Raw genomic sequence first — 12,933 nt, forward strand, 5'->3', positions numbered from 1 at the left:
TTCAGGGCTGGGTTTTTCCCTTCAGCCTCCTCATTTCTTTGCTCCATCATCTGCTCAAACCCCATTCTAAACTCAACCAGAGTTTCCACCTGCATCTCCAACCCTTCAATCTTCTCTTCCACCAGCTCTATCAGGCGGCACTTCATACAAACAGAGCTCTTTTGAGGTACTCCCTCCAGGCTCATGTACATCCCGCAGCTTCCACATCCAGTCATCTTCATTGTCTCTTCCACTGCTTGAGTGACTACCAGTACTGCCGCTGTATCGGTCATAGCCTTTCCCCCTACTTCCTGTCAGTGAGAGACACAAAACCAAAAAAACCCACCAACCAGCGGACCAAATTCAGTGATGAATCCCGGTCACGTGCCAGCTGAGACACACTGCACATATGCTAAGAAGAATGCATTAAAGACTGCGAGGTGCTCAGATACTTCGGTAATGAGGGCCATAAGACAGACAGCTTCAGATTCTTCCTTCAGATATTTTAAGCATCACCCAAACACGGGGGGAGAACCACACCCAGTCTTATAACGGAGCTTGCAACAGTCATGGAAGAGCATAGCTGGGTGACCCAACTATCACTAGCAGGGAATGCTGGGATTACAGATGTGTGCGCCCAGGAAGCATTGAGTGACCAGGCTGATCTTCCAGCAAGCCTGGCTAATGGGGTGGGTTTTCAGGAATGCCACGCACACAACAGACAGAACCACCTGACAAGGGATTCTTCTAAGAGAGGGTTTGAGTTCCACAGTTCACGGCAATCACCGTGCTAAGAGTAAGAGAGGCCCAGTGACTTCTACTATTCAGATTCCAAATGAAGGCGTCCCTAACCCAACCTCTGCCGGTGACTCAGACCAAACCCAGGGCTAGAAGGTAGAGTTCTGACTGGGAGCCACAGGCATCCCTCCACACGGGAGCAAGGGCACACACTAACTATTAAATTTCACATTCATACTCCAGCTTTTTTCACAATACTTTCTCCATGCAGATGAGCCCTAAGCTAAACTACCTTAATCCTGCTGTAGAAGCTTACGCTGAGTCTTTTCAACCTCTCTTAATATCTGTGTAAGGATCCATTAACCGTTAAACAGGGGATGGGGCTACTCAGAAAGAACAGGGCGTTTAAAAAGCCAGCTCCTAAGCTTCCAGAGGAGCTGGCGAACAGGAGCAGCTAATGGGCGTTTTGCGAGGGAGCTGGGAGAGGCAGCATGAAAGTCAGATACATTCTCTAGCCTGAGGCCAATAAACACTCCTCCCCAACCAACAATAAGCCCTGAACAACCCCCGCCCAAAAGCTGCAGGAGTAAAAAGAATGCAGGCAGAAGTTCAGCAGCAAATGGGGACTATCCAGTTTCTTGCACTGAATGCCGCATGTGTGATTACCTGCCTTGAGAGCAGCTGGCAGGTGTGTGCATTCATTGCAATGAGCTACTGGCCTTCGGAGACCAAGCAGGGGCTCTGGAGACCAGAGTAGCTGAGCGGGAGGAGCTAAGCGAGACACAGAGGTACCTAAATGAGACTGTCTAGGACACGGTAAAGCGATCCCACCCCCAGTCTGACAGCCTCTGTGCTGTTGAGGAGGATGAAAGTCTCAGGGAAGGAGAACATCGAACTGGAGCGGAAGGAAACAATCCCATAGTTGGGACCCCACCTTCCAGATGATGTCACGGTATTCCCTCCCGTTGAGGATACCCTGCCAGGGGAGGGAACCTCAGTTATTAAGAGACAGGTAATAATAATGGGGGATTTGATCATTAGAAATATAGATAGCTGGGTTTGTGATGACCGGGAGAACCAGATGGTGAATTGTCTGCCAGGTGCAAAGGTTGCAGATCTCTCAAGCCATCTAGACAGGCTTATGTGGAGAAGCTAGTGGTCATGGTACACGTAGGTACCAGTGACATTTGGAAAGGTAGGAGAAAGGTCCTAGAGGCTAAATTTAGGCTGCTAGGTAACAGATTAAAGTCCAAGACCTCTATGGTAGCATTTTCTGAAATGCTTTCAGTTCCAAGCACAGGGCCACTTAGCCGGGCAGAACAGCGTGATCTCAATGAATAGATAACACAATGGTGTAGGGGAGGTGTGTTTTAGGTTTATTAGTAACTGGGGAACCTTTGGGAAAAGGAGGAGCCTACACAGGAAGAATGGGCTCCACCAAAACCAAAATGGAACCAGATGGCTGGCATATAAAGTTAAAAATGTTGTAGACGAGTTTTTAAACGAAGGGCTGGGGAAAGTCAACAGGAACAGAGGAGCACACGGTTCAGACAGAGACATCCCACAGGGGAGGGTCTATAGCTAAGTAAAGAGGAGAGGATAGAAGTTGATAAAGTACAGGTAAGAACTGAAGAAAAGCAGTCAAATGAAAAGGAGTCCGAATCAATTACATCACATGAAGGCAGACCACTAAACTGTGACAAATTTTATAAGTGCTACAAATGCTAGAAGTCTAAATACTAAGATGAGTGAATTTGAGGGCCTGCTATTAAACGAGGATGCAACAGGAATCACAGAAACTTGGTGGAATGACAGCCACCAATAGGATATGGTAATACCAGTGAACAAAACATATAGACATAATGACAGAGTGGGTCATACTGGTGGGGAAGTGGCACTATATGTGAAAGAAAGCAGAGTCAAATAGCGTAAAAAATCTTAAATGAATCAAATTCTACCATAGAATCTCTATGGACAGAAATGCGATGCTTGAATAATAAGGGTAGAGCTGTAGGAATATACAATCGACCAGCTGACCAGGATGGTGATGGTCAAATGCTCAGGGAGATTAGGGAGACTAATCCCACAAGGGGGAGAGGCAATTCTCAATTAAGTGGAGCACAGGATCCGGTCCAAGAGGTGAACATAGCTCAACTGCTTGGTAATAGTAACCATAATATAACATCCCTGAGGGGGTGAAAAACACCAAAGAAGCCCAACGCAATAGCATTTAACTTCAGGAAGGGAAATGAGACAAAAATGAGGAAAGTTAAACAGAAATTAAAAAGGTCCAGTCACAAGAGTGAAATGAAAAAAAGACCACAGAGGCTCATATTCAATGTGTATGCCAAATGAAAACCAATAGTAAGAGGACCAAAAAAAAATTCCACTCATGGCTAAACAACAGAGTAAAAGGGGTCAAAAATTGGAAGTCAAATCCTAGTGAGGAAAATAGAAAGGAGCATAAATGCTGGCAAGTCAAGTATAATTAGGCAGGCCAAAAAAAGCATTTGAAGAGCAACTAGCAAAAGACTCAAAAACTCACAGCAAACAATTCGTAAGTGCATCAGAAGCAGGAAGCCTGCCAAACAATCCGTGCAGCCCTGGGTGATTGAGGTGCTAAAGGAGCACACAAGACAGATGAGGCCACTGAAGAGAAACTAAATAAAATTCCTTGCACTGCTCTTCACTGCAGAGGGTGGGAGGGAGATTTCGACATGTGAACCATTCCTTTTAGGTGACAAATCTGAGGAACTGTCGTAGACTGAGGTGTCAATAGAGGAGGTTGTGGAACAAGTTGATAAGTTAAAGAGCAATAGGTTACCAGGACCAGATGGTATTCACCCAAGAGTTCTGAAGGAACTCAAATGTGAAATTGCAGGACTACTAACTGTGGTATGTAACTTATTTAAATCAGCTTCTGTACCAGATGACTGGAGGGTAGCTAATGTGACACCAATTTTTAACAAAAGGGCTTCAGAGGAGATCCTAGAAGTTACAGGCTCATAATACTAACTTCAATACCAAGCAAATGGGTTGAAATTATAGCAAAGAACAGAATTATCAGACACATGGATGAATGTGATTTGTTGGGAGAGAGTCAAGGTGGCTCTTGTAAAGGGAAATCATGCCTTCATCTATCTATTACTTCATCAAAGGCTCTGAAGCAAAATAAGCAGCCATGGGATAAAAGGGAAGGTCCTCTCCTGGATCAGTAACTGGTTAAAAGATAGGGAACAAAAGATAGGAATAAATGGTCAGTTTTCAGAATGGAGAGAGGTAAATAGTGGTGTCCTCCAGGGGTCTGTATTGGGACCAGCACTGTTCATCATATTCATAAATGATCTGGAAAAAGGGGTAAAAAACAGTGAGGTGGCAAAATTTGCAGGTGGTATAAAACTACTCAAGACAGCTAAGTCCAAAGCAGACTGCGAAGAGTTACAAAGGGATCTCACTAAACTGGGCGACTGAGCAACAAAATGGCAGATGAAATTCAGTGTTGATAAATGCAAAGTAATGCACATGGGAAAACATAATCCCAACTATACATATGAAGTGATAGGGTCTAAAGTAGCTGTTACCACTCAAGAAAAAGATCTTGGGGTCCCTGTGGATAGTTCTCTGAAAATATCCGTTCAATGGGCTGTGGCAGTCAAAAAAGCGGATAGACTGCTAGGAACCATGAGGAAAGGGATAGATAATAAAATAGTAAATATCATAATGCATCTAAGTGTCCTTAAGCCTCTGACTGCCAGATGCTGGAGCTGGATGACAGGGGCTGGATCAGTTGATAATAGTCCTGCTCTGTTCTTTCCCTCTGAAACCTCTGGCATTGGTCACTGTTGGAAGACAGACACTGGGCTGGATGGACCCAGTATGGCCGTTCTTAGGTTCTTATTTTCTAAAATAATTTGTACTGTCAGCACTTCTGTAGATCTTCAATGAAAATTTAGGGCCAGATTTCCACAGGGAATTACATGCCTAAAGATGCAGAAATGCACATACTGGGATTTTGAAAAGCAGTTGTTGAGATTTAGACTCCTAAGTGACTGAATCCCTTTTGAAAATAAGGCTTAGGCTCCTAAATCAGGTAGGTGTGATGCTGAGAGCAGCAACGCTTATGTACCTTTAAAAAACCGGGCCTTTATGACTAATCTTTTAAACATTTTAAATGGGCCAAATTGGGGGTTTGAGGCCTGACAATGTCACTGTGACACTGACAGGCCAGCTCAGATCAAAACAATGGACCAAGTCAATTGTAGGTGAATATCAAAGAAACGTTAAAGTTATTGTCTTCACTTACCTACAACCTGTTGTTTACTATCACATTACATTACATATACCCGATAATTAGATAACCCTAGGTTAAAGTGTGTGTTAGTGTTAAAATGCAAATGTACTGGACATGTAAACGTCATGAAAAATAAAGGAGGATTGTTTCTGCCTGTGTTTATGTTCGGTTTACCCATCACAGGAGATTGAAGCCTTGGAAATGTAAAAGATTGCTAACTTCAAAGCATGTGTCACTTGTGCTCAACAATGGAAATTCACAAGCTCAGTCTGCATTTAGTCGGCAAAGGAAGAGCCCGTGCTGTGATGAAAACACTTGCCAGATTGCGTTCTGTGGAAAGCAGCTGTAAGAATTGATCCAGGGAGCGATCCTGTATCTGTGGACTGTTTGGAAACTCACAAGGGGAACACTCCAGAAGCAAGACAGAGATCCCCAGAATTATTTTGTGTAACCCTGAGAGACTTATGGGAAACTTGCAGATCACTACGTCTCTGCTATCATTTTGGACTTACAAACTTTGACACACCTGTTAATGTATCTTACCTGCTTTAACCTCTCAATAACTCATTTCTTTTCTTAGCTAATAAGCCTCTAGTTAGTTTACTAGAGAAATTGGCTACTGGTGTTGTCTCTGTCAAGAGTGTACAGTGACTTGGAGGAAGCGACCGACCCTTTGTGGTTGGGAGAAACATAATGTCATGTGATACTTGGCGTAAGGGACCATTATAACAAAGTCCAATTTGTCTGGATGGTAAAATAGGCAGGAGAGCCTAAGGGGACCACCTGTGATGCCACGATAAAGCTAATATAGAGATCCAGGAGTTCACAATTGTTACTGGCTGGATAAAATCTAATTATAGAATATACCACCAGTTTGGGGTGTCTGCCCTGTTTTCTGACAGTCTGACCTGAGACTGGCACTCACAGTTGTGAGCTACTCCAGACAGCGTGACAGTCACATTTTAAATATGGGTTTGTATAATCCCAGCTACGTGTGGGATCTGATCACATTTAAATGATTAAAATAAGTACTGAAGAAAACAGAGACGAGTTATGGGAACGATCAAAAGCGTGGAAAAGCTCTCCTAGGAAGGGATTGAAAAGATGGGGATTGTTACCTTACAGATGAATAAACGGAGTCCTGATTAAAAAAAAAGATAAAATAATTACTAGTCTAAAGGCGGCGGTTTGGAAGCATCTACTCTGCCTGCTTCATAACACAAAAATCAAGAGACATGGAATGAAATTGAAAGGTGGCAATTTCAAAATCATTAACAAGGAAATATTATTTCATGTAACACAAACTGTGGAACTCATTGCCACAGGAAATTGTTTAGTTCAAGAACTTTGCCAGATTGAAAGCACTGGACATTTATCTTCATAAGAAAAACATCCAGAGTTCTAATTAAAGAAGACAAAAAATTTGTAAAGGCTATTAGTCATCAGAGACCTGGACAAAACCTGTGTGTGAAGTGGAATAATCCACATCTGCCCATTGCATGGTTCTTACACCTTCCTCTAAGGAATCTGGTGCCAGACACTGTCAAGAGACAGGACAGTGGACTTGATGGAGCTTAGGTCTGAGCCAGTCTGGTAATTCCTATGTTCCTATAATAAATGTTGCAGTGCTTGAATGGTTTTATTTAGCAATTTCATTACTTGACACTGTAGTTGGGCCTTTCCACCTGTAATTGTTCAGTTCCTAACAGCAGGAAAAGGTACCTGTGAGTAAATTAATTAGGGTTGACTAGATTTATGAGCAGTTACCGTGACAGTCTCTTCATCACGAGACACAAATGAAGCGGAACCAAGAAAAATTTGGGCTAGCAACAGAAGTTTCCTACAAGTTCATTCTACTACGCTACAGAACAGTTGGGTCAGAGATGGAAGGAGCCTATATTAGGCTAGCTAACCCATCTCCCCGCTGCCAATGCTGGGCTGTTTCCTATTATAGCTAATGGTTTGTCCTGTTTTCACATGTCCCAAATGATGGGGCTTCATTCACTTCCCTTGGGCGATTATTCCACAGGTTCGTAGATAATACGTAGTGAGAAAGAATAATTCACTCCACTGAAGCATTCACTGGGTGAAATTCTTGGACCTGTGCCGAACAGATCAAACTAGATGATCAGAGTGGTCCCTTCAAGCCTAAACATTAATGTTATGATAAAAAACTTTTCCCTTTCATCTCATTAGTCTTAGTTATACTTCACATTATCAGGCTACGTCTTCACTCAAAATGCTACAGCTTCAGAGTAGATACAGCCTACAGTGATAGGAGGGGTTCTCCCATCGCTCTAGTTAATCCATCTCCCTGCGAGGTGGTAGCTAGACTGGTAGAAGAATCCGTCTCCCGAGTTAGCGCTGTCTACGCAGGAGTTAGATTAGATTAACTACAGCTCTCAGAGGTGTGAGTTTTTCAAATCTCCGAGAGTTGTAGCTATGCAGACGTAACATGTCAGTGCAGAACAGCCTCTTAGTTCCAACCACTCCTTGGCATTTACACACTTTAAATATCTGCAGATCGCCATGCACCCCACAGTCACCCTTGTCAGGCATCACTTAAGCAAGCTACATATAGCTAACGCTTAAATCTTTCTTCCTAAGTTGTCTCCCACAGAACAAAGCAGATGGATCATTACTTAGGACAATTAAAATAGGACTGGATAGAGCAGTGGAAGAGAAACTGTAGGACAAGTTCTGAGTAAAGTATGTGGCAAAGCAACCTAATAGATCTTTTCCATCTCCAGCGGCTAGGGTTATTAAAAACTGCAAGCTCTCTGGGGAAAGGACTGGCATCTACTATACGTTTGAGCAGAGCATGATAGATTGTGCTGCATTTCTTTTAATGGGACACCCAATGCCATTATCATCACGCATGTGGGTTTGTTCACCCAGGAATGTTTTTCAGTGATCTAGTTCCTTTTCTTTTTCTTCCCACACCCAGCAACTAACTACATCAATAATTAAACATTGTAGGAATTGCCATACTGGAACTGGACAATAGCCCATGCAGTCCAACGCGATGTCTCAACCAGATGCTTCTTAGCAGAGCATAAAAACACCCTGTGCATATAGCCAGGCTATTATTATTATTATTTTTGTTTATTGGGGGGAGGTGGAAGGGGACAGGGATAAATACTGTGAAGTGCCCTGATTGGTGTGGCCAAGTGGTGTTGGAAGAGAAGGATGGAAGAGGCATTACTTCTACTATATATCATTAGGGCAAATTTGTTCCTGACCCCACCTAGTGGGAAGTTTATGCCCTGATGCATGAGGATTACAGCCCTGATAAATGGTAAATGAGCTACTCCCTAATTGCTAGCATGTTTTTTTTTTTTTTTAGAAGTACCTTTTTTAGGTATGGGAAAATCCCCTATGTCATGTATGTTTGTGGAATGTGAGATTATCCTATTCAGTCAGGGTTGCTTAGCAGTGAGGGTGAGTGGCATGATCTGCTGAGATCTTGTAGAGGATTTTTATGCTATGGTAGGGATTCTCTTACCTGCTGTAGGCACACTAATGTTATACTGAGGTAAGATGAATAGGAAGGCAGTCTTGGCTGTAGCCTGTTAAAGACAAAAAAATAAAAAATAAATAAACCAAACACACACCTGGTTAAAGTGAAGCACAATATTTTCAATGAACCAGGTACAGATTTCCACCACCCCCCATATCCCAGCCAGAACAATCCACCTTGCAGGAACCAACCCCCACTGAAATCCCAGCTCGGTGCAGCTCAGGCCAAAGAGTCCCATGTCAGAGACAGCTACGTCTGTTTGCATTGCCCTGCCTCTTCCCAGCCGGCCGCCTTTGCTCTGCAATGCCGACTGCCCGGTAACCAATCACACGGAACGTGGCGCAGGAGACAAAGTCCAGTCTTGTCAGCAACCTCTCCCCCCTTGGGGTCATGTGTCCCATCCACAAATCACACTGCAGTGCATGCTGGGTAAGCCCAGTGCCTCTGCTCACTGTTCTGAGACTAGGTCAGTGGAGACCACGATTTGCAGGTGCCCTGGGTGAGGTTGGTATTTTCAGTCCGATCCCTCGGGACTGTTTCCCAGGTGAAGTCCGTGACCGCTATTAGCACCCCTAATAATCACCTCCACTCACCGCCTAGAGCGGATCCCGCACAATCAGGCCTGAGGCATGCCGGCAGTGCAGCATGGGCTGTGGGGGCGGGGAGACTGCGCTGCCCCCCCCCCCCCCGGCCCTGCATCACTTCTGTGGGCAAACAGCAGGCAGCAGCTGTTTCTTCTGTGCCATTTCCCATTGCTGCAAAAAGCGAAGCTTAAAAGGGAACCGGCAAAGGGGTGGTGGTACCTGGCAGCTCTGTGTTCTTGGGGAACCAGGGTGCAAAACCCCATCTCTCTCTCTGGCTCACCTGAATACCCCCCCCCCCACAGCCCCTGCTTGAACCAGAAACCAAAGGCATCTCAATATGAAAATGAAGTGGAAAATCCTCCCATCAAGGGTGATACAACTCCCCGTGCCTCATCTGCATCAAAGATGTAAAAAGGAGGCATACTGAAGCCTCATCTACATCGAAGATGGAACAGGCACTGAACTATGGAATTGGTAAAACAGGGAACGCACTGAACTCTGGGATTGCTGAGTTCAGGGATGCACTGCATGTTGGGAAATCTCTGCTCTCGATGTAAATGAACTCACACCTGTGCACATCCAGCTCCGCAGTTATCAGACCTTTCTAGTTATTGACATGCAAAACACTGTATCCTGGTTGCATTGGGAGCTCTCTCTCTAGGAAAGATGCCCTTCCAGGAATGATCAGCTCCTTTTGTCCAGACATTGTTTATCCATAAACAAACCTGGGGTCTACAAAACCCCCAGTCAGAAGTCACACCTCTGTTCTGATGCTTGGATCCAAATGCTGCATCAGTTCCACTGGAACTTCCCCCTCTTCCTGACTGATCCTGTTGTGGACTCTGCCAGACTCAAAGCCCTCCAGACCCTAAACTGACCAGCCTGTTCCTGGGAACCTCTGAGCTGCATGGAGTGGTGAGATCAACCCCTCGCCGCCCCCCCCCCCCCCCTGCCTTCTTTCCCCAACACACCTTGTCTCTCTCTCTCTCTCAGTCCTGGTATAACTTTCTACTTTTGTAATCAAACCTGGGCTAGCTTTCTCCAATACCCCAACTGTAATTGTGTAGTATTGTAAGCCTTTGATTGTTTTTCTCTCCTGGTATGGTATTACTATTAGTATCATCAGTTTTATATACCTAGCAATAAAATAACTGTTATAATCAAACTGGTTGCCATTTTCTCTCTCTATCTCTCCAAACTTTATTTTACTCCTTTGTGTTCTTGGTCTCTATCTTGCTTTCTAGCAACGCTTCTCTTACCTAAGCCAAAGATCTCCGGAGTGCCCAAAAATCCTATGGGGTTTGCTCATCAAGGGGGTTCCTGCTAGAACAATTGTGGTGTAAAGGGGCATATGAAGGGGACAGCCGGGAAGTGCTGCTCTGCCTAGCCTATGGAGACCAGGGGCAAATAAGGGTGCGGCTTAAGGTGCTGTTTGACCCAGCCTGATTGAGTCCAGGGGCAATGAAGGGGAGTAGCCAAAAAGGTGCTGTTTGGACCCAGCCTGCTCCGTTCTGGTGTGTTACAAAGGGGCATATAAGGGTGGCCACTGAAAGTGTGGTGTCACCCAGCCTGCTGAGTTCAGGGACACATAAGGGGTCAGCTGAGAGTGCTGATAGCCCGGTCCGCTCAGATGCACTCAGTTAATCTGGAATGTGTGTGTGTGTATCTGTGGGGGGTTTATTTGAATCTGGTGCTGGAGGAACCCAGCCCTGAAAACCTTAGGTCCTGCAGGATAGCTCCATTGGGAGGGGGCTTGTAGCCATATGAAAGCACAAGTAACATAAGCAGTACATTAGTAGGATCACACCCCTAGAATAACACCCCCTTCCAGGAAAGTAACCCTAATAAATGAGCATACCCCAAGGTGAAGGGCAAATCTGGTAACAGTGGTGAGGGCCACATTCTAGCGCTGATGTCACATCACGGAGTGGAGTTAAACGGGATGTAACTGTGTCATACCCAAATACTTAATTACGGCGCTACCATGCCAACAGCCCGACGTAGGCCAGGGCAAGAAACAAAGCGCCCCATTGGAAAGCACAGGGAGGAGATGGACTTACAATGACCAGGACAGAATTACACACCCCTAGCCCTGAAGCGCCCCTTCTGTCCATTAGCGGAGCACTCCCAGGTCCTTCAGGATGAAGCATGCTCCGTCCATCCAGGCACCCTGTTACCACGCAAGCCCAGTCCAATCCAAGAATACTTTGCATACAGCCTTGTACGGAGGAGCCAGGAGTTCTAGTCATGGTGCGACCTAGCCCTCAGAGGACCAAGCAAGACGTTCTGCTCAGGGACAGGTCCTCACTTGCCCGCCCCAGCCTCCTGCTCTTATAAAGGAGAGGAACCACAGGGAAGAAAAGCCATATTTATAGCGTTCCCCTTTGAAAACAAATTGGTTTTGAATCAGCTCCTCACGTTCCAGACAGGGACGCCAGCACAGTAAGTCAGCTGGCTTTGGCTCGCAAACAAACGTCCAGGCTCCCCAGAATAACCTCAGCCCTGTGCTGGGTGCAAAGCGCTGTGGATTGTGAACAGATCTTTACAACAATCCCTCCCACTGGTGACGGACACATGGATTAGCCATGCCAGGACCACGGAGCAGAGCAGCAGATGCTCGCTAGACTCTATGGTGGGGAGGAAAAGCCGCTTTGGGAATCAAATTTAAGCTGCTGCAGATGGCACAAATCTCTAGCTACACCCTGTGAAGTCCGTGTTTTGGGCTGAGAGCCGGGAAAGCATCTCAGGGTTAATGCAATCCTGCTCACACAGCCTCGAGGACACCTGGGCGACGGTTTTTCCCAAGTGTGCATCCGGCATCTGTGCACGTTCTCTTGGCTCCTTGAAATCCCGTGGGTGTTCAATCCTTGGCGAGCTGGCTGCTCTAAGAGCCTTTTGGGGCCAGCAGGGCGCTGAGGCTGGGGATGAGCAAGGGCGGTCCGGATTTTCAGGACTCTGGAAGGCTGGGAAGCAACACCCCCGGCTTGCACTCTCACACTGCTGCTGGGCCCCAGGTCTGGTCTACACTAGAGAGCTTTGTCAGCTTTGGTCGACAAAACAGAGGCGCGGTGTGCACACTGCAGCCAGCCACCTGCCGCCGAATTGCCCTGGTTTTTCAACAAAATAAAACCATCTCCATGAGCGGTGTAGGGCTTTTCTCGGCGGCGTCAGGGCGACGCCGCGTCAATGTGGACAGGGCGTCCCCTTCCATTGGCTGTGGGGCTGTCATTCTTGTCAATTTCAGTGGAGCGGTGACATTGACAAGAAAGCCCACACCGGCAGGGAAAGGGGAGGGGAGAAGTCCTCAGCAGCTTCCCCAGGTTCCCGATTGGGACCGGGGGGCAGCCCATAGGGAGCTAAGGGACGGAGCTCTCAGCTCCCCACACTGCCCTGTAGGTGGGCAGAAATGCTGCTGGTGAGGATGCATTCCACCTCCATGAGGAGAGCAGTGCAGACATATTAGGTCGACCTTATTTTTTAAGTGTAGACAAAGTCTCAGTCTGACCCTTGGGTCCAGAACTCGCAGGGAGGCGACTCGGACTGGAAGTTCAGGCCGAGGCAGGGAGGAGTCAGTCTGGCAGTAGAGGTGAGCGTGAAGTCCGTCTTGGAGGCTGGCGGGTTGGGGGGCGGGAGGGGAGAAGGAGACACGTATTAGTTGTCAGTCCCTCATTGCAGGAGCACGGAGCTCTGGTCGCTGACATGCTCTCTGGGGCTCTGGCCCATGCTGCTGAGGCAGACGTAGGAAGACAGCTGCTTGGCTGGTGGCAGAGGCTGGGAGATGCGTGGAAAGGGGAAAGCTTGGGACGGAGGCACCGGAGCCA

General features: G+C 46.4%; 1 protein-coding gene across 1 annotated transcript in view; it reads right to left on the minus strand.

The window, feature by feature from the left end:
- Positions 1-12,933, minus strand: part of TRAM2 (translocation associated membrane protein 2) — a 51,278-nt gene that overhangs the window by 16,603 nt on the left and 21,742 nt on the right. Inside the window, exon 2 of the mRNA XM_067544973.1 lies at positions 8,514-8,577. Coding sequence (XP_067401074.1) covers positions 8,514-8,577 — 64 coding nt within the window. The remainder of the gene's footprint in view (positions 1-8,513; positions 8,578-12,933) is intronic.

This window comes from Emydura macquarii, unplaced genomic scaffold (genome assembly GCF_026122565.2).
Source record: "Emydura macquarii macquarii isolate MOO-44397 ecotype Brisbane River unplaced genomic scaffold, CSIRO-AGI_Emac_v2 contig_1041, whole genome shotgun sequence".
In the NCBI taxonomy this organism is placed as follows: domain Eukaryota; kingdom Metazoa; phylum Chordata; order Testudines; family Chelidae; genus Emydura; species Emydura macquarii.